The sequence below is a fragment of the Manduca sexta genome, chromosome 10 (genome assembly GCF_014839805.1).
Source record: "Manduca sexta isolate Smith_Timp_Sample1 chromosome 10, JHU_Msex_v1.0, whole genome shotgun sequence".
Classification (NCBI taxonomy): Eukaryota; Metazoa; Arthropoda; class Insecta; order Lepidoptera; family Sphingidae; genus Manduca; species Manduca sexta.
The window spans coordinates 7,921,527-7,944,868 of NC_051124.1; the positions used below are offsets into that span (position 1 = coordinate 7,921,527).

The 23,342-nt window shown below is 34.8% G+C and overlaps 1 protein-coding gene and 1 long non-coding RNA gene across 2 annotated transcripts in view; one reads left to right on the forward strand and one right to left on the reverse strand.

The window, feature by feature from the left end:
- Nucleotides 1–23,342, forward strand: part of LOC115448293 (probable G-protein coupled receptor CG31760) — an 82,943-nt gene that overhangs the window by 52,125 nt on the left and 7,476 nt on the right. The window contains exons 3-11 of the mRNA XM_030175686.2: nt 7,393–7,522; nt 16,604–16,787; nt 17,662–17,857; nt 18,378–18,536; nt 18,698–18,836; nt 19,776–19,908; nt 21,850–21,982; nt 22,334–22,487; nt 23,106–23,215. Of these exons, the coding sequence (XP_030031546.1) occupies nt 7,427–7,522; nt 16,604–16,787; nt 17,662–17,857; nt 18,378–18,536; nt 18,698–18,836; nt 19,776–19,908; nt 21,850–21,982; nt 22,334–22,487; nt 23,106–23,215 (1,304 nt within the window). The 5' untranslated portion in view covers nt 7,393–7,426. The remainder of the gene's footprint in view (nt 1–7,392; nt 7,523–16,603; nt 16,788–17,661; nt 17,858–18,377; nt 18,537–18,697; nt 18,837–19,775; nt 19,909–21,849; nt 21,983–22,333; nt 22,488–23,105; nt 23,216–23,342) is intronic.
- The window catches only part of LOC119188905, a 70,455-nt gene that overhangs the window by 43,959 nt on the left and 3,154 nt on the right, over nt 1–23,342 (reverse strand). The gene's annotated exons all lie outside the window — the stretch shown is intronic.

The following is a 23,342-nucleotide window of genomic DNA, read 5'->3' on the forward strand; positions in this document are numbered from 1 at the left end:
ACAACAAATACCTTCATACATAAGCTAATAACTACACAGTAATAAGACCAATGTGGTGAACCTATGAAGGATAACCTAATAAAGAATCTATTATTCAAACAGACAAAATATTACAAATACCGTTTCTACAGACTGGTATAAATATTCGCGCACGAGCCCCCTTACTCGATTACTCACCTGTAGCAAAATGATTGATTTATCGCTGAGGCAAAGACGTGCTTGCCCTTATCGAAATGCTTAAACATGCATGATCCGATGTCTCAAGAGATGATGGGTTTTAACATTGAATATTTGAGGAGTATTATTGGTAGATATTTTGAATCTAATGTTTGTATGTTTAATGTAGCTGATGTTAAGGCATCTCGACAGTCTATAAGCATATAAAATAACAGAAGAATCGTAGAGACACAAAAGAAAAAGGAATAAAGCTTACAGAAATGCGTCGAGTGTCGAGTGTTTGAATTTCTAGAAATCTCACAATATAAAACGCACCACGTTATTGCCATCTCAGGTCGGTCTTCTACGAGATAATGGTACCACCCTGGGCTTCCTGAATTCTACCACTTCCAAAATTATTATCTACATCATCACCATCTACAAAGACTATTTAAACAAGTCAGGCAAAGTAGGAATACTAAGGAAGACATTGCGGCTCTCGAACGTCGCTAGAATGATAGCCTGTCTTGCTGCATCAGTTTTCGCCAAATCCCAGACTCCGGCGCTGTAAAGTGACTTACTAAATCGAACTGGCATGGGGGATTTTTCAATATAACCGGTGGTCCCCAGTCGAGTGCACAATAATATAATGCATTTAAAATATTGTCAGTTACTTATACCGTGTACTTAAGTCTTATAATATGATTGTCTTAAAACAATGAATAAATAACTATTTGTTACACCAAATATTTTAATCTCAAATGAATAGGAATCATACAAATAAATAAGTTCGTAAAATAAATGTTAAAGAAAAAAGTCGAACACGAAATCCCTTTGAGGAAAAAAAAAGTTTAAATAACTCAGGAAATTTCATAAAATACTTTCAGCGATTTTAATATACTTCCACAGTGGAAACGTGATACACTGGCCGAGTCCCGAGGTAGGCTTTATTCCCGCGGGCCCGGGACTTCATGCGAACGGAGCGAAAAATTTCTATTATTGATGTCAATTCAAAAGGTCATGTCAGTTACTAGGCGCTAGTTTGTTGCATTTGTACCTTATTATAGTTATAGGTTTTCTAATTGTATACAGGGTCAATTTGACATTGCGTTACTAAATGAAACCACATACTTATCTACTTGCAAATAACACTTTAAATAATAAGTTACTTGAGCAGTAGATGTAAAATAAAAAAGTATTAGTTTCGAACAAAATGAATATTAATAAAAAGTAATTTTAATTTTACGCGCCCTAATGCCACTACTACTACTCTGAAAGAATTCGTTACAGCGGCAACATCATAAAACTATTTTCAGGATTTTTCGCGAAAATATTAGTTATTAATGGATGATTTTTGGCACAATGTCAGCAAAGGTGGAGACGAGTACCTATGTGGTGGTGGTGGTGGTTAACTTAGTAACGCAATGTCAAAATGACCCTGTACAATAATAATCTAATCTAATAAATTACATAAATCTAATCTTCTATATATCTTCTATACTTATAATAAATCTGTAGAGAGGTCAATTCTGTACATGAAATATATTTCCAAAATAACTATCAGGGGGTGATTAGGGATCGATATTGATGCCAAAAATGCAATTAGTAAAATTTTTGTCTGTCTGTCTGTCTGTATAACCGTTATAGAAACAAAAACTACTCGACGGATTTTAACGAAACTTGGTACAATTATTTGTCATACTCCTGTGCTGGTTATAGTTTACTTTTCATCACGCTACAATTAATATTAGCAGAGCAGTGAAGGGAAATGTTGGGAAAACGGGAGAAGTTACTCCATTTTTTAAGCTTCCGTCGCGTGTGCAACCTTAATGGTTAAAGCTACACAGAAATCATGTATGACGGAAATGTTCTCCTTAAAATTATGTAAAAAATATCCCACGACAGCATATGTCTATCTTTTATGGTTGAGTCACAATAACACGTGTAACTCCCGATAGCTTAGCAGTTCGAAGCTTTCTCATTATATTTGTCTACTCTTACGTTTATTACACTCTCAGTCATCCCTAATTAAAAAAGTTAACATTATTAAATATTCCATAAAAAAGAATCATAGAAATCGGTATAGAAACACCAAAGTTATACATGAAATACGCTAATAATAAGCCATCACGCGTGAATACTGAATCATGCTATATGCTTCCTTCGATTTCACCAGGATCGCATCATCAGACCCTGACCGGACAATCGGACCACCTGCATACCACCATACATTAAAGAAACATCCCGACAAATTGAGCACCTCCTCCATTTTTGAAGTCCGAAATCCACGCGGGCGAAGCTGCGGGCGGAAGCTAGTAATATAATATTTGAGGAAAATGCTGTATTGTTTTTCAACCCTTTAACCCCGTTCGGTAATTTTGAAAGATTGAAAGTACACATTTTAATATGAAACAGTGAACTAACATTTTGTAACAATTAAATTTAGCAGTGTAATTACAATTTTAACTCGCTAATATACGGTCGTGAAAACATGTCAGCTGGCTACATTACATTTTTAATATAAAGCGGTGTTTTTCGAAGCGCTGAAGAAACGCAAAAAAATATTTATACAAAGTCTGTTTAATAAAAGATTATTTTAACTATGTTTTTTATATACAGTATGTTGGTAATAAGTGTTGAGTAATACCTGGGTAATAGAAGGACTGCGCTGTGGAGGCCTGAAGTGGTGAAATCATTTGGATAGAAAACCGCCGTAAGAGTCTTGCCAAGGCGTTGAGATCATTAGCGACCCGATACCATTTCTATTAGAACATTTTAATTGTGACCTCACTGCGAGTATAATAATAAGTCTAAAAATTATTCAGAAGAAAAACGTGCATTTTTCGTTAGTTGCCAGTATGCCTTGCTGACTGTATTACACTGCAGAGGCGAAGGGTCCACATAACTTAATTCCTGCTGGCTTCCCTATCGTAAGTTGTGTAAGATTAATTATGATTAGAACGATTTGCAAACCGCATTTATACATATTAGTAGTACCTATATGTTATGTCGGGTACCCTGTCGCTTCATGTCACCCTTCACCACTGCTACACCGAGAAACACAATACCTTAGAACATATGTACCACACGCGAGACTTCATAAAATCTACAGTAGTCAGTAGTAGTACGATGGTTGCTATTCTCTTTGACGCTAATATCAGTGACCAGAAATGCTCAAATTTAAAGAAAGAACTTCTTCAACCATCAACAAACACAAAATAAACATTCCCAAACCCTAAGCAGCGTGGGCACATTTCCAACAAAGTTGTAACATCGCGCTTTCTCTCCACGGCGAGAAATGCACTGTTTTAGCACTTTCACTAGGCACGGAGTTGAGTTTTAGGATTTATTTAATGAGTATCTCTAAAGTCGGCCGTCTGAATAGCCCTTGGTCAGTGTTTTTGTAGTCAAACATAGAACTCGATGTTCCTATCTGTTTTAGCTGTAAACAAAAATCTATTTATCTACTTTTAACAGGTATGGTATTTAGTAAGTAAATGTTTACTGTATCTTCTGCTTAATAATTATGTCGATGCGTTATGAAATACATTATTAAAGGCAATCAATATTTTTTGTTACAAAATAAAAAGTCAGTGTGAAGTTGGAGTCCATTTATTTAGGTACCTCTAATTTTTAGTATAACCTTGCTTCGATTGGAAATAGCCGCATTTAGGAATAGTAATATTTGGTATATTGGACAGCTGAGGGTACGTAGGTAAAGTTAGTTAATAAATGGTATCTTTTACTTCTTTAGTTGCGCTGATATTTTCAACACGATTTCTTTAAATGTTTTCGGTAAAAAATATAATTGGGAATGCAATATAATATTTTAAGGTACTTATAGAATCATAGCACTAATATAGCATAATATTTTAAGAGAAAAACAACTATGAAACATAAAATAGAACGTATAATTTATATTCATCGTGGCTAGATGGACTGGTGAATGCTGGCGTTTGCAAAACAAACAAAAGTACGGACCACCTCTCAGTTTCACAAATAGCCAACAGCTAGACGGGCGGATCACGCGAAACACCGCGATATTACTTTTTAAATAGCAATATTATGGCTATGGTTTGGAATTATCACAATAACTAAATATATTTAATAAAAATCACCAAACTAATAATAATGTAGATGAATTATACTATAAAAAAACAGTAAAAACTAATATGATAAAGGCATTGAGACGATGGTTATTTTAAAACTATAATTTATTTTATACATAGACAGCATAGTGACCCCTCTGCACCTATTGGTAAGTGGTGTCCAATAGAATGTCGACTGACGAGAGATGATTATTCCTCGATAGTCGACACAATTATGCCGGCCTGCTGGAACCAGATATACACAGACTGATCCCGGAGAGCGACACACTTACGTGGGCCACTATGGCGGGTTTTGACACCTTGTGTATGGTGGTCGCCCTCGGGCTGGATATAAAATATATCCTACCGCCAGCAATATGAGTAATATGTTAAAAATTTAACTAAATATTTTCCGCGTTAGACGTTTTTTCACCAAGCTTTGGCTTACATTTTAAGCGGTGTTCATCGGCCTATGAGATAGGTTGACGAAATAAATATGCTCTGAAACAAAAACTAGCAACAAAATATCCAATGTTTACTTTGTAAAGTAACCCGATACAGACCCAATAACATGGTAGAGGTTCCATAGATATTGAACAGTAGGTTACGACTACCTTGGAGTAATAAAAAATAAGCTTTATTACGGCGTAATAAAAAGCAAAGTCACTTACGATGAGTGACACTATAATATACTGTATCGAGCAAGCGTATATTTAATTTTAAGGATATTAACTGAAGTCGACAATTTATAGGTCTCTGAAGTAATATTATGACCGAACATTTATGATTATTTCAATGTATATTTTTATCATCTATTTGATTAAAAGCACGAATAAAATTCAAAGTTTTATTTAAGTGATCATGAAATCCAACCCTATACAACTGATGTAATGTTACATTAAAACTTTTTGTTTAAGTAATAAAAACCTTTACAAAGCGGTATGCGGGGATAAAATAAAGAAAATGAATAGAAAAAACCTTACCTATAATTTAAATGTACTTACCATAATGTATACTTTAAAGTTCTTGGAGCTCTAAATAAAAGCGTAATGTCTTATGTCTATTAAACCTTTATTTACAGAACCGAATGGGAAAGTTTTGCATCGTTTTAACGAGTTTTTAATTACTTCAGCTATCGACAATGGTATGACAGGTGGTTGTTTTTATTTACCAAACAAGTGCATTAGTAATACTATCAATTAACAAGTACTTATGTGAACAATAGAAACCTGATCTAAATTATATTCTATTTATAACGTGTACTTACTACTTATATTTCAGTATTTATATACAAAGTACAAATAAATGTTAACAGTTTATTAAATGTCCATTTTTATTATAGCCATACATGAAGAAGGCCTAAGAGAATTGTAGGACATAACATCATACGATCGTAAACCTACCCTAATCACACCTGGGGCTTTATTCTCTATCCCGCACGTTATTTTAACAGTGCGTAACAAGCGCGTAACACAACGCATCATGTTTAGGACTATAGAAATTTGGCTTACATAATACCATTCCACGCACATTTCTCGAAGATAACATGACACGGCCGCGTTACGCGTTTACACTATCATACAGAATAAGGGCCCTGGGGCTTTAGCCAAGATACTTTTGTACAATCATAAACACTTACCCTTAAACCTTATTCATAGACGTTATTTATCTAAGACGGAGCATTGCTGTAATAACAAGTCTGTTTCTCAGTGCTGGCGGCATGGCAGCCTTCACAGTACGTAGTCATAGGGCTGTTGTGATTGGCTAATATTGAGATACAACTTGAATCTAGTTGGATGTTAGATAAACAAAGTTGAACAAACAGCAAGCTGTCAGATAAACAAAGCGTCCTTAGATAAATAAGAGATAAGGGGGTAATAGTCTAAGTCAATCGCTAAGATATGTTATTCTTATACATAACATTAGCGTTAACAATTGTAGAAAGGCATCATGCCTCAACCCCTGCACGCAATGCAATTTTCTACGAGCCAGTTTTCGACCGATGTTGATTATGCTAAAACTCCCTTAATAATATCAACCTTGTATTATTTACTATCCCAGTGCTGGGCACAGGCCTCCTCTAATACTGAGAGGTATTAGGCTTTAGTCCATCACGCTGGGCTTGTGCGGATTGGTAAATAGATAAAGGAGCCCATCCCCAAAATACGTACTAAGTACAATGCAATTCTAATTTACTTAATTTAATTCCGTGATGCGCCTTGTGTGACCTCACGGCGTACAAAAAGAACACTTGAATGTTTATAGTTGGTCAAAACGCACCTAAGTGTTCACACTTTGTCAATACATTACGGTTGAACAGATTTAAAGACTAAAATCCTGATGTAGGGCGTGGAACTATACGGAATGGTGGCTGGCCGCGTCGTTGCACTCTACAGCGTGACCTGGAAACCCAGTAGCCTCAGGGCATCTCTTTTTAATTTATTGCCGCGCTTTTCCGTCATTGTAAACCGCTTGGAACAGGTGAAACATTTTCAAACATGTCACTTTTGTTGTTTCACTTCTGGCGTGAATAGCCTATTTTGTTTATTTTTTTTTACATTCTGTCCTCAGGTCACATCTTAAATCTTTTTTTAATGCTTTGAAAGTCGCCTTAATGCATTTTTTAGCTCAGAATGTAACTGGTAACTTCTGCCTCTTCTAGTTTTTCATCATGTGTAAGAAGTTCGCGACACCTACAGTCAACATTGGCTTATCAGTGAATCGCTACGAAACATATTCAGTAATCTTGAACGATTTTTTCTATTAGCTCTTACTTTACACCCCTCACATATTGCTGTCATGAAAGAACAAATTAAGAATCAACTTTGATAATACGTTTTTAAATGTATGTGCATATAAAGAAGGCAATTTACATGTTCCCCAAAAATAATGACTAAATTTTAAAGTATGCAGGAGCACGAACATTGCTTATATGTTATGACATATAGGGTTAACAAGATAGATACGTAATTTCTTTGAACATATCAAGGCAGATTAAAAAATATATTTAAGGCCTTAACACCATAAAATAGACGCTAATATCTAAGTTGTCATTATACTAATCAATATTTTAACCAACCATTATTTTTCCACGGGTTTCTGTTCACAAATAATGTTGATCACTAAATTCAAAAATAATTGGTTACAGATAAGGCGCGTTCGCGCACGGATGGTTTTCAGTCATGGGGGGGCCGCGGCGCATGTCCAGTGCGCTGCTGCTGCCCTTCGCCTTGCTCTCGCTGCCGCACACAGACGCCGCCAACATTACTACATATCGCGTAAGTTTATGTCTTCCAGTACTAGACCCTTTAAGCAAATCATGAAGCAGTTGGACAAGACGGCATGCAAGAAATACAATAGCTTTCGCTATCGATTGTCTTGGGCGGCCTTCACTAAACATCAGATGAAGTCACTTTTCTGTGCTATAAGAAAAAGTGTCCTAAACCGCATCTTAGAATAAAATTGTTTATAACATAATTTTATGCTCGCTTTAGCCTTCATAACTTTTGACTTGCAATTCGACGTAGATAAGCAAAAAGAATCAAACCCACAGTATGGGCAAAAATGAGCTGAGTGAGGTAAATTAGTTCTAATCTATAAGGTCTATTATTTTGCATTAGTAAAAACATCTTAGTCAAAATATGTTAATTTGAACATTTTTTATTAACAAAATATAAAAAAAAATATCAATGAGTAAAAATACGATTAAAACTCAATCTTTACAATTTCAAAGTGGCATTTTGTGGGCTAGATCGATTTTGCGTATCTACATCTAATTTCAAATTATAAAAACAAACCTTAAATGTGAATGTAAGAAAACAACCGGTTTGTTAAAGACCATAGTCATGCTACTAATCCTACTTTCCTTGAATATAAATTTAAAAACCCAATTATTGATATATCTATAACCACCAAACAATAATTGTAATTACTAGACACCCCGAGTATTTTCACTGACGCAGACAGCGAGGTCGAACCCTCTTGAGTAACACTCTATGAAGTGTTGTACACACATTTAGCTTGATTACCGTTGAGAGTCCTTCGAATCCATATCAATAATTATAACCTATACCTGTTATAAAGAAAGGTGACCTCTCATAAACCAGGCGCTGAGCTTATTCCAAACTTTAAAAAATATGCTAAAGTCCCGTTCACTTTACGTGAGCATAAGGTATTAAATTTTCATTTTATGCATAAATTTGAAATTATAATCTCGTGTGTTGTTAAAGCTCTCAAATTTTGTTACATATTCTGCCACTAGGTAAACTTATTAAAGCGATCATTTCTGACCTAACTTTCTTGTAATTTTATTCGGTACGCTTACAAAATACAAAGTGCAAACCAATTGCGTGTACTAAAGTACTGGCAGATGCAATTACAGAAGTCTTACTTTTCCTCGTTCCCCGTAGCATCGTTCTATTGCGAATTGAAGTTTACCGCAGTAAGGATTCTTTTTAATCAAAGCTTTAAAACTTCACAGCAATCACAGAGAATACGACGCAATCAGAAATACTCGGATTGAATAAACAGACACGATTCCGCTGCTGTTGGTAGTTAGACTTTAACTTTGATTGCGTTCACGCTCTTTTTGTATTTAATTTGTATACAAACATCTAGCACCTACGTAAAAGGTTTCGAATAAGTAAAACGGAATATAAACGCCACAAAACTGCGAAATTCGATGAACCAAATACAATTTTCAGTTTACCTTTTTTTGCGAGCTACCTATACAGCCTATGTATTGGTTGTACGCGTTTGATCAAATAACGCCCTATAATATTGAATTTTAAGCCATGTGTTCGTAACACACTAAAATTTCAATTTGAAATCTAAACTATGTATACTGTTATTTATAAAGTTGATGTTCAAATGCGTTTATCTCTGGAGCTGTTGCTCGAAAATTCATTAATAGAAAACAACATTATCCCCTCATGTCATAGACTACCTTTTATCCCGGGAACAGCTATTAATGTGGGCCGGGCTGCTAGCGGAGACTAGTTAGATACATTGTCTAAATATTCACTCTAGAACAGCGTTGATATTATGTCATAAAGGAACCTTGAGTGAATTAAAGTGTGCTTTTCACATGGGCCTTCGAGAATACCGTTTAACCACAGTATATTTCCCAAAGAGCCGGCAACTATTTTGGCGATAAGTTATGGATTTTTATTGCATTGGTACATCAACAACTTTCGAGGAGAATTTCCAAAAAACTATCTTAGTGCTGACCGACGCCAGAGGTTCACGAATAAAATTTCACACTTCTGTGCGTATTCCCTATTAAGGATAATTCTAGAAAAAAACCACAATATAAATTTTGATATCAATATTACATCAACTCGCTATCCTAACACAGTAAATATTTAGCACGTTAAGTTCATAATACAAATCGTATTTCTATCCAAACGGTAAGACGTTTAAAGTGTTTAGAGATAATTAAGTTAAGACTCAGCGCAGCTCGTTCAAAACTCGTTAACGACAAATGTGGCTCGAATTTGAACAAACACTTATCTCATTCACTGAGGAGATAGACGTCATCGTTGATAAAGCGGGTGGTTACAGAAATATTGATGAATAACCATGAACAAATAGCATTTTCAGATATAAATCCTTATCCAAATAAATAAATATGAATCACCGAAATGTTTGTATTTTTTTTATTGCTTTGAATGATGAGGCGAGTTTGCCGTTCGTCTGATGGTAAGCGATACAATCGCCCATAAAAAGTAGAAATATCATCCAACACTTTGGATTACAAAGTCTTGTTTTGTGTTCCACGGCGCTCGCCATCTTGAAACATGAGATGTTAAGTCTCATTATGTCCAGTAGTTACACTGGCTACAATGTCCTTCAAACAGGAACGAAACATTGACTACACTTACACCAATTTTCTCCCACTCACTTAAGACAGCGGTACCTCAATAGACGGATGGCCATCTTCGCCGTTAAGAAAACTGTTGATTGCACGGATCTATATTATGTCCTTTTCAATACTGCATTCTAAACAAAATTTAATAATCTCCTTCAAATATATTTATTTGACCTAATTATATTAATAAAAAATAATATATTTATTTATTTTACCATCACATAACAGCCTTTATACTATTCAATAAACTAATGTATACACTATGCAATCGGATAGTACCAAAGAGAATTATAATAGATAGCACCATCCAAAAGTTATAAATGGTACTTTTGACGGGACGTGACGAGGGCTGACGCGGGATAATTGTAAGCGATGGTTTCCTATTACGATACAAAAACTTTTTTTTTAAATTTGCTAACCTGATCAAGCCCTTATAGTGGGTTTTCACTTTGTTTATAATTTATTTATTTAAGAAACCAACAATACAGATACAGTTAGTAATAATAATGGAATTATAAAATATTAATTAGCAACTTGCAGCGGTATCCACGGCTTGTATTATTTTTTGTGACATGTGCTTGTGAGTGCGAAAGATAGAAATTAAATTACAATTGTGAATTACAGGGTAGTACTGCTATTTCGCAAAAAATAGATATAAAAAACAGCTTTCTTATAGCACTTTGTGACAATCAGATAAATATCCGGGAATACCGAAGCTATCCGTTTAATTACTAATTTTTCATCAAAATCTATATAAACTGTAACCAGATGCGGCCTTTGGCGGAGGCGAACCGGGCAACAACCCGGGGCCTCGCGCTTACAGAGGCCTCGCGCGGTGCCTCGCTGTACCTTTTTTTACGTTCTTACCGGCGAAACTGTTAGAACAGGGGAACGTTTTTTTAAACTTCCCGGGGCCTCGCGTCTGTTTCTTTTTACTTTCGCCTGGGGCCTTGCGTTGTTTAGGACCGCCACTGCCTGTAACGTAGCCAGTACAGTTGGTAATCATCAGCTATGACTGTCTAACCCATTTGTAAGTTTGTAACATACCAATAAATAAGTCATCATCATAACTAAATCATCATCATTGATAATTAGCATCTACGTGAGATTATTAAATAGCATTCGTTAAAGATGCGAGGTTCAGCGAGGTCAAATAAAATATGGACGCGGTAATCTGACATTATCTACCTATTATACTTAGAAAAAATCGTCATACCGGCCAAAGAAATATATGCTTTGTCATATAATTGTGTGCTCAGACGAGGTATATTGTTAAAGTTATTACGTTATGAAAAGGAAATTATTGTCTCCGCACGTACGCATACCTTGTTATATTTATTTTTCTTTAAACGTGGGTCTTATTACTTCTCCTTTTATAGTTAACGCTTTATATAATATAGGGAAGGACGTTAACAATAATAAGTAGATGGCTCGTTTCACAAGTTTCAATTAAATTTAATCAATTATCATATTAACCGGCTTATACATAGTACTCTTTTTAATATCATTTATTTGGTATCATAGATTAGAGCATGACCTTTGTATTTGGTTGGGTTATAATTTATGTAGCGACTGACGAGTAGCATTTATGCAAACTTCTTCTCCCTCTTTCCGAACCTTCATTTATTTAAATTATAGCTAAAGTAACCAAACAGCCATAAGTTTAAACATTGCTTAATAATCTTTATTCATAAGAAAAATATTTCCATACAAGAGATAGTAAAAGAAAACTACAAATCCGTACAAGTGTGAGTTAGATTCGCGCACCAAGGGTTCCATATTAATTAATATTTAAGATATCTATGTATAATAATAAAGGTGCAAATTTGACAAACTTGACTTTACTTTTCGATCCCTAGACACGGTTCTTGCACCAACCACAAACGATAACTTTGTAAAGTAAATTCATTATTTGTTATAAAAGTATATATTTAGGGTTTTCAGATATTTTCTTTACTAATGCTGCTACATTGCGACTTGCTAAACTTCAACGAGAAGTATCCTATACATTTTCCTTGTGCAATCGTGAAAAATATGCAACATAAAAAGCCATATCATCTTTTGATTACGTTGAGTTACAAGATTAATATTTCACAGCTGAAAGAGACCATAGAATCGATTTCTCGACATATATTTTTACTTTGATATCTTTACGTGTCCCTCAGAAAAATCGTCTGACAGACAGGCGGATGGAAGGACAAAAAAGTGATCCTATAAGGGTACCTATTGAGGTATGGAATTCCAAAAGTGTCCGTCATTCCATAATTAAGGACCTTAATTATTGCTATAAGGTGCGTTCGGGTAAGATCGGATACGGGGTAAGATCGTATAACGAAAAAATACCACGAATCTATGGTTACTTTTTAGTTTAAACTATGTAGGCGGCTACGCTTTCTCTTTTTGCCCCACCCTATATACAACAGTTGATGCTACGACCAAGAACGGGTGCGCTATGTGCATTGAAACAAAAAAGGTGGATTTCGCTCTTTTTAACATTTTTGAGACTTCTGTTTGATTTTGTGGACCTTATCATACTAGCATTAGAAGCGTTATTAGAACAGAGTCCGAACTTACCCCGCGAAGGTCCGATCTTTTCTAAGGGTTTTAAATTTCTATACTGATTTTATCATTTATTTAAGGCTTACACAGAGAGAATTGGAGGATGATTAAATTATCACATAAAGTAGCATTAATAATAACCAATTTCATGTATAAAATGTTGGAATCGCTAAAATATTTTATGAGAAAAAAAATATTTTCGAGACTCCTCGCAACACACCGAAAAACCGTCCGAAATTAGCCGAACGCACTCTACTGGGTATGAATGCAATGTTAAGCTAATACAATTTTCAAAACTAACAGTTTTCTGCCTTTTATATCGAAATTTAAACCATCTGTTCACAGTTAAATTATGATATAACCATCAAAATTATCGATTCAATTTCTTTTTGTTCTCTACAACATTACTTATATAAATACAATTGAAGTAACGTTTAGTATACTCACATACTATGAATTTCAATACTATGAATTTCAATAGACGGTTGTTAATTATATAAACTGAAAGTACTCTTGAACACCCCACGTCGTTGAAAATAAATAAAAAACGTGAATTTACGATGCCTCGCACTCGCATATGTGAAGTAGCTACAGTGGAACTTGCAATATTTTATAGGTTAAAAGGCTACAAAATGTTTTATTATTTATTTATTTTTTTCATTAAATTTGTTTATAGTTGTAGTTTTTAATTGCTAATTGTCTCGGCACTTATCAGTACTTCAAATATAAGTACTCATAGATAAAAAAAAAAATAAACCTTCCTGCTTTCGCCTCTGTTTAAAGAATATAACAATTATTTATGTAATGTTTGATCCCTTATTAGTCTCATCGGTCTAATGACAGTATCATTGACTATGTATTTAAATATCCTCATTTCTATCGGCATGATTATGTCGACTGACGTGGGGTAATCATTTCACATCAGTCGATATCGTTTAGACCCTACTCTACAACTAAGGGATCACCTTGCCAAGACCATAAAAATATATTATCAAAAACATAGGAGATGACAACTCATCTGGTATGTAGTCAACTTTATCAACAGATGGCGAATATTCTTAAGAAACCTACACACATGCCGCTGGCTCCTACATAACCTTTCAAGCCCTCATTCGAAGACAGATGTCAAAACACCGAAGAATTACCGTATGATTTATGAATATAAGGTAAAAGAAAGGAAAATATTCATTTGAGTAACATTTCAATACGCACGAAATTTCGATAAACATTTCTCTCTTATATCATGACATTGTCGTTTTATTCAGGATACCAAACGGATATGTAGGCTTTGTTTTCACGAGTCCACAATCCTTCTCGAAAATACAGGACAGTATGAAAACCTGTGTATTCCCTATGTTTCAAAACAGAGAATGTACGTAATAAAATTGTCAACAATGACATACAAAATAGTATTACGCTCTTTGAAAAAAAAACAGCTTTAACCTGGTCTAGAAGCCTAAAATTATTTACATGATCTTTTATAAAGGTATGACCATATAGGCCACCATTCGGCCACAAGGGAGAGTTTTTGGAAACTCATCCCTTAAAAAGATTAAAATTCAGCAGGCATAGACAAGTTGCTAATACGTAACTAACAGTAGGGGTCGCCGTTGGGCTCTAATTGAAAGTAAACAGCTATATATATAACATATTGTTTGTGATTTTTATTCACAACTTAAAAAAGGCATTGTCGCACAAACAATTATGTCATCTTCATCGACTTACTTTATGCACGAAACATTTGCGGAAAAACTAGATTATCATAGAGTTCTATCAAAAAATTATACTAACAAAAATGCAATATGTCGTTAAGATATTAAAATCTACCTATGTATATCAAAGTTACATTATCTATGACTATATATTGCAGTATGTTCAGCGTTCAGCTACATATGCCAGCTCGTATAAATCGTACATCCCTGCCCATTGTCTTAATTAGAGCCAACGTTGTTTCAAATGAAACCCCAGCTTCAGTGAAATGTATATCGTATGCGTATCATACGCAACTGGGTATTGCATTAGAAATTGAAATACAATGTATATTAGAAATCATTTTGCCGTGACCACCAGCCCCGGATCTATGGGGGGACAAGCCGGGGCCCATGCCCCGGGCGGCGAATTCAGAGGGCGGCAAATCCAAACTTTGACTACTGAGACATCCAGAACATTACACACATAAATTATTTCCCGCGGGGCGCGGAATGATGATGATGATGATAACAATGCTAAAAATATAGGTGGTCGGCGGCGGCATTATCCATTTGCCCCGCCTCCAAAAAATTCAAGATCCGGGACTGGTGACCACTTACGAGATAAAAAACAAACCTATAGCCCTCAACGATAAATAGCTTCATAGGAACATAATCTTTTTCCAATAATGCAAATGGATTACCAGGTACAAATTTATGTTTTAGAAATAACCTTCAATGTCCAAAAACTGCATAGCTATATTATGTAGTTGTTTTGTAGATCAAACCAAAATTATTATTCATATACGTAACTTTGTATTATTCTTTGTAAAAGATAAAAACTAATGCCTATCAAAAATGTATTATCACTAAAATAAATACATTATAATCTTAAATGAAATACCGATAATGTTATCTAAAACCCAATGGACTTAATTAAAGCTGACGAAAAGTTTAACAGTATTTCGCAAATATCCTTTCTAATCAATACTTCGGCAATTCCTATGACGGGTGGGCGTTGTTCAAACTTTAACTGAAATAGTTGTTTGCATCTCTTTCTCACCTGCTATCTCTTTTTAACATAAATCTAAACTCATTGACAACGTGAATTCTTTGGTCTCTGATGTACGCATACTTTAATTACTACGTTGCTTGGGATGGAAAAATATAACTAGAATGTGCAACATCGAAACATAACGAAACAGAAAAAAAGCAAAATGAAATCGGGTAATCTTGGATTCATTCTGTACTAAACTGATTGTAAAGAGTTATGCTTAAAAGGTAAAATCCACTTTTAAAAGGATGATTATAGATTACACTCTAAGTATTAAACTATTGTAGCCATTGAATATTTGGATTTATTATAAAAGATGGATTCTTCTGTCTATAACAACATATAGTATACCTATTCATCTATATCAATAGGTATACTATATGTTGTATGTTGGTGCAACCAGGGCACCCACTTTTCGCCGAGTGTGTTCCGTCCCAGGATGTGATATCGAGCGAGCCTATCGCCATATCGGCCACATATTCCAGGCTCCGAGCTGATATTGAGCAGAAAACCCAAATATCATTAAATTATTCAAATAAAAATAAATAATACATTAATAGGTGAACAACGATCAATAAATTTTCTTTTTTATACAAAAATAATAATAAGATACGCAACTCATGCACACATACCTATCACCGAAATTCCTTTAAATAAATAGAAATGTCAGCAAATGCAAAACATAAATATAAATAAATACTTAATCTGATAAACAATTAAAAAAAAATCGAGGATTTTACATACCTAAGTATTATTGCTATGTAGGTTAATGTTAAAATGACTGCAATATGGATTGGGTACTACTCTGGGTGGACGCCGCCACTCCTAAACCTCAGTTTAGGAGTTTTTTTTAGTAGCTAAATGCGAAACGCAATTTGTCAGAGGTCAGAACGACTCACTCTGCTGAGTATTTTACTTCGTAAACAATAGCCATTTCCAGTCGGGTAGACAATGCATAATCGACATTCACTGGAAGTACGCAGATTGTAGCTAAATCTGCTGTAGCTACAATGAAACATCCAAATTTGAATTCTGAATCTATTAAACGCATAATATTCTTCTTCCGTACCCTTGGCTCGGATCTACATAGATGCATTTCCTAGGTCTTATATCTATCTATCTCTAAAGCTCTATCAGCTACTTTACAAATAAAGTCAAGACAATATCCTTATTATTACCACGTTTACAGGAGGAAATAGAATCATCACTACGGCTTGTGCACGCGGTGGCGACCGGCGCAACTGGAGCATTGTGCGTCACTCACCGGTATGGACGCCTACGGGCTCCGATGCATACCGCCAGATGGGACACCACGAGAGCCAGGGCAGACCTCGCCGCTAATCTGCTGCACCAACTTGGACTGGAAACTGCTGGTCAGTACAATTTCCATTCCTATTTTCAAGAGCTTTAACAATGTTCTTAACTTTACTTGCGCATTGTTTATTTGAAGTACATAATATACGTCAAGTATAGTATAAATGTTCAATTTCAAATATATTTTGATATATGTATTCGAAATCATTAATGATTAAAAATATATCGACTAAGACTAAATCCACATAGTTAAGTGGATTTAATTTTCAAAATCAACATCGAAGCATTTATGTAGTAGGTAGGTGTTACGTAACTTCGGCACCCATTCCGCAGTTTACGCTCACTTGGCACCAATCTGCAAACTATAAAGTGTTAATGAAGCTATTCAAACTATTTTGTTCACATATAGCCAAGCAGATTTCTGTTGGCAGTCCTCATTAAAATGCAAAGATCTTTCGTCTACGATTTGGCCTTTCGCCATAGGAACACGAATTTAACGGCGGGCATATCGCTTTCCGTATCAACAAGCTTGCATAAAGGATGGGTCGTTCTGGGATTTGATTTCCAATACACATATTGGAACCTACTTGAATCCAATCACAAGCGTTTAGCTGTTTAAGTGAGCGTGCCTAAAGATATTTCCCAATAAAAAATTATAGTAGTATTATGCTGTCTCAAAATATCAAATTCGGGGTCAGGAACGGAACTCTCTTCCACCCTAAATATACATATTCCGTTTACAATAGCATACCAGTAATTAAACGTAAATTCAACGTGAAATCAACTTAAACGCTTTTCTCTAACACTTCACACGAGTAACTCACCTAAACTAAGTTAGCACAGTATCTATTATACAAGTTTGTTGTTTGTTGAACATTGTGTTAACATCTGAGTTAGATATATATTATACCTAATAAACTATTTCTTTTGTAGAGGTTCTTATGGCAGTTTCTCAAGGATTAGTGATGGGAGCTAGTCCTACGGAACGGGCAGTAGGGTCACGTGCATTAGCTTTGAGGTCCGATGGAGTGGTGAACAGTGCCGTGGCGTGGGAACGATATGGATCTGCAGAGCCTATAGCTGTCGTGTCTCCACAGTTGGAAAAGCCGCCTGATCCTGAATATCCTTGGTATGTTTCTTTTTGCAATAATTTATAAATAACTAAATATTGTACTAAATAAGTTTAAGTACTTACTCACAATAAAAAATGTATGTAATCTGATTTCTAACTGTTCGAAGCCATTTTTAAATTTTCTATATACCTACTTTCTTTCTCACCTCACTGTCTCTTTGATGTAAATTTATCTATTGAACCATTTACATTATTTCTATTGGACTGACATAGGGTTGGATATAATAATATAGTGTTCAATGATGCGCATTTGGAAAACTCGTAAGCGAATGGTGTAATATGCAAATAATGGGGATGATAATAAGCAATAAACCTAACAAAATGGACTGATGCCAAAACCGCAGACCATTCAGTGGGCGATGACCAAAAATTATTAATACTATATTAATCAGGGATTTTCCTGTTATTTATTGAGATTTTTATAAGTACCGATATTCGTCACTTAAATCAAAATTCAACCAATAATAGTGCAAATAAAGCAAAGTTCGTTGGTTATAACTACTTATATTATTCGCAGGTACGTTTCTGCCCACGAAAGTGACACGCTACGTTCTCCGAAGTTCATGCCGTCATCCCCTGGTGCGACTATGGAGGGATGGTGGACTTATCCCTACTACAGCTGTGAAGCTAAACGATGGCTGCTTTCTTATACTGTCCCTGTTTCTACCATCCGTGGGTAAGAACTCGATTACATACCTTCGGTTTCGCAGAGTTGCTACTAAAACATATATAAAGTGCAACCTTGTGTATGTTTAGAATTTTAACGCTTCAATAGTTGTTAGTAGTAAATATTGCCAAATAACGCTAACAAATTTATAATAATAATATTAATTCCAGATTGAAAGGCATCGTATCGCTTGACATAGACATATCTAGTTTGGAAATAAACCAATGCGAGGACATAGCTGAAGATGAAAACGACAACCAAATATATTCATTCCATGGAACTCATAAATGTCCCAATGAAACTACTTATGTAAGTTTTTGAATACATTTTAACGCAAACAAATTCACTATGTCGCTGCGTAGAATTCGACAGCGCCCCATACGCATACGTAAACATGTATATAAAACAAAATAAATTTCAAGTTTTCTAACTAATGGAATAGTCATTACTAAATATAAGAATGTTCCAACAAATAACATACATCCTAAGCCAAGCAAACTACTAAAAAACAAAATCAAAAGAGTAGACTGCAAAACAAGTGCCATGAATGTGACATCCTCCTCGTCGCTTATTTATAGTTGTAGCCACGGATATAGCTTCACAAGTTAATCTGACTACTGTAGACTGTATTAAAACTGCTTGAACTAATAGCAATGCATGAGTATTGCTGCCAAAGTTTCTTAAACATACAAAACTGTTTCAAACGTTCGGAGCTGAAAAGACGTGAATATATCGTGAACGTACGTGAACTTTTATACAGAATGTAATTCATAGAGGCAGGTAGGGGGGACGCCGGTCCTCTGCACACACCATCTGTTGAGACAATCACTACTACTAAAAAAATAAAACGACGTGATCGTTTTTATTTTTATCCTGTGAGGCCACTTCAGGAAAATTACCGATGATAAATTACTTTACAAACAGTCCAAATAGTTTTAACTCTGTAACCTTTTTTTACATACAGGCACGGCATAGTAACCCCACTGTACTTGATGGTCAGCGGAGTGGGCTCCAATAAAATGTCGACTGACGAGAGATGATTATCCCTTGACAGCCGCCACAATTATACCGGCTTTATGGAAACGGATATATACAAGCTGGTCACAGAACGCAACATACGTGGGTCACTGTGGCGGGTTTTGACACCTTGTGTACGATTGTCGCTATCCGGGCGGATATGATGTATCCTGCCACTAGCAAAATACTCTATTATCAAATGTCTGTCTTCATGTTATATTTTTATTGCAGTGTGAATATAGACCGAACCGTGAAGTGAGTGCGCGCCGCGCCGGCTGGGCACGCGGCTCGTATATTTGTCGATGTCGTCAAGGATATTATTCTATACACCACCCAGAAGGATTTAATGGCTCCCTCGTTGAAGGTACTGATTTAGCTTAAATTTACGTTGCTTAATAATATTGTGTCTGATACCAATTCGACATTAGATAAACATGACGTATCCTTACTAAAAATTAAATGTCCTTTAGTCTCTCAAAGAATAATTCATTATAGCGATATGTCTCTTCTAATTTCATATAATTATTAATTAACTACTAAAGGTATCATGAAAATACCATAATGAAAATACGACTACGATTAAGTTGAAACTTGGACAATGGACATCATTGTGTTATTTCATGCTTTTGAGCTACATTTTGCCGTAGTCGGGTTTCAGCTGTTTACATTTTTTTTTTTGTTAATTAGTTATCTAAGTACGACTCATAATTTTTAAAACATGTTAAGTAAGGTACTTGGTATCGAGTGAAGATATTTTGTGGGTTAAGAAGAGTGCGTTCGGCTAATTTCGGACGGTTTTTTGGTGTGTTGCGAGAAGTCTCGAAAATATTTTGTTTCTCATAAAATATTTAAGGGATACCAACATTTTATATATGAAACTGGTTATTATTAATGCTGCTCTATGTGATAATTTAATCATCTTCCAATTCCCTCTGTGTAAGCTTAAAAATAGATGATAATATCTGTATAGAAATTTAAAACCCTTAGAAAAGATCGGACCTTCGCGGGGTAAGTTTGGACTCCGTTCTAATAACGCTTCTAATGCTTGTATGATAAGGTCCATAAAATCAAACAGAAGTCTCAAAACTGTTAAGAAGAGCGAAATCCACCTTTTTTGTTTCAATGCACATAGCGCACCCGTTCTTGGTCGTAGCATAAATTGTGGTATACAGGGTGGGGCAAAAAGAGACACCGTAATCGTCTACATAGTTTAAACAAAAAAATAACCATAGATTCGTGATATTTTTTCGTTATACGATCTTACCCCGTATCCAATTTTACCCGAACGCACCTTCTGCTCCTCGCTCGGAAGCTCTGATTTTCTTTCAAGGCGCTTTCCGAAGCAAAACGGTACGTTAACTGCACTTTACTTTGGTTGTTTTATATTTATGGTAGCTAGTGAAAGGCTGGTAGGTTAGCTAGGCTAGGGCTCATGTCCTCACCGGTGAGGATCGCGACGCGTTACCCTTCTATTTCCCCCTACTTGCCAGCCCGAGCTGGTTACTTCGTACTTTTGTACCTAGTCTTTTGTATAAACTTTATCCCTAATTTAAAATCTCCATAGTTATATAAGTGATTTTAATAGTTGTTTAGAAATAATAATTATTCTTATTCTTTGTTTTGACGTATCATAAGTGCAACTTTGTTCGCCGACGTGATAAATAAAGTATTTTATTTTATTTTTTTATTTTATCATTTGAATATTGTTTCGTTAATGTCGTAATGAAAACCTCATTAAAATTATTGATTACGCGCATCTTCTAAAATACAGATCATTTAATTTACAACCAACACTAGGTATGATAATATTCAAAGATATTAATCTTTGAAGTCTTTGATAATATTAGAGATCTTTGAAATTTTCAAGTAGACCTAAAGTTTATTTTGTAATGAAATTATTCCCAAATCTTTGCACATTGCCGCCTATAACTTCGGCACAATGCTTCGGCATCGCACATGGAACTAATTGCTCAAGGCCTTTGGCTGAAGGAGGGGCCTTTTTTGGTATGCTAAGATTGGTAAGCAATGGTTGGAACACGCCACCGGTCACCGCGAAACACGCGCGCGTTAAATGTCAAATTGACAAATTATTTCTTGATTGTTTATTTTGGGTCCTTAATGAATTATTTGTGATATTTATAAATAAAGTAATACATAATAATAACAATGATTTACGTACCCTGGGTTAACACTCTACACCAGGAATAAATAAGTATTAACGCCTACTGTTTTGTGGTTTTCCTCACATTTACGCGACGCGTTTTAGAAGCATTTTTGATTTATTAAAAACATCCTCATATTGTAGTTGCCTATCAAGAATTTGAAGAAAATGGACTAGAGAACTGGAGCGAGCCCTACGAATGTTTAAAATGCCAGCCGGGGTGCGAGACGTGCCGCGGCCCACAACCATGTCTAGCTACTTACAACTGGCCCTTTCGGTAATCTTATTATTTCTACAAAAATTACTAAAAATTTTGACAAAAATTGTATATTTGAATATTCAGACTGAGTCCTAGATAAACATAATATATATATTTTTTAATAAAATCCAACGATGTTTATCTGAGTGAACTCATGAGCCTTAAGACCAAGAGGTGACATGTAAAATTTTAAAATATCTTCACAGCTTATTCGAGACCATTCATTTCTATTTATATAAGAATCTTCATTTCTATTTGTTCTTATTCTTATATATTATATAAGAATAAGAACAAATAGAAATGAAGAACTGTACTACAAATGCTCTAATACTGATTCAGATAGTTAATATTTTTACTGTACGATTGCAGGATATCTCTATTAGTGATTTCGGTGAGTTGTGCGGGACTGACTGTATGTCTCACAATCTACACACATCACCACCGTCGGGTCAAAGTGTTCCGTGTCGCCAGTCCTGTGTTCCTCTCCATCACACTGCTTGGCTGTGCTATTATGTACATGGAGGTAATTATTTTTATTCACATATTATGTGTTCCAGAAAAGGTATCAATAATAACTTAATTGATGTGGATGATTTGTAACTTTTTTGTAAATTTTGTATCAAAAAACTTTTAATTTTAAATAGCAATTGTAATAATGTCAGTGGCTATAGATATGGTGCCTTTCTATAATCTATTTTGTTAATAAAAAAGCAAAAAAGAATAGGGAAACAGTTAATGGCATATCTTAGGGACAGATTTGTCATTCCCATATATTTTTTTTTGTTTTCCATTGGCTTTGGCAGTTAAGTATAAATGAACAATTTTTTTTTTATTTGTCAAGAATATGCACTTCCCATGTCTTCAGGTGTTAATATACAAAAACCAATGAAAATGGCTTAAATTTGTGTATGAATCTAATGCATACAATCTGGGCTCTAGATATAAACTTTAATATATTTAGCATAAAATAAAATACTTATACATTTGATTTATAAAATTAGATACAGGTTTATTTGATATTACTAACTTACATTTATATTTATGAATATTGGGAGCACATTTATCCTGTGAAACAAGTACTAAAAAAAAATCTAAAACAGTAATTACAACAAGCAAGTTCTAAATATATAAATATTTACAGATGGCAGCCATATTCCCAGTTCTGGACATGTATTCCTGTATTGCCACAAAATGGACTCGTCATATGGGCTTTTGCATCACTTACACTGCATTGTTGATGAAAACATGGAGGTAACTTACAAATTAACTTCAAAAACATTGTTGTCTTCTTGTACTTAAAACTATGATAATTATTAAAAAGGATATAATGTCTCGTTAATATATATAATAATCAATTAAATGAGCATCTATTTTTACC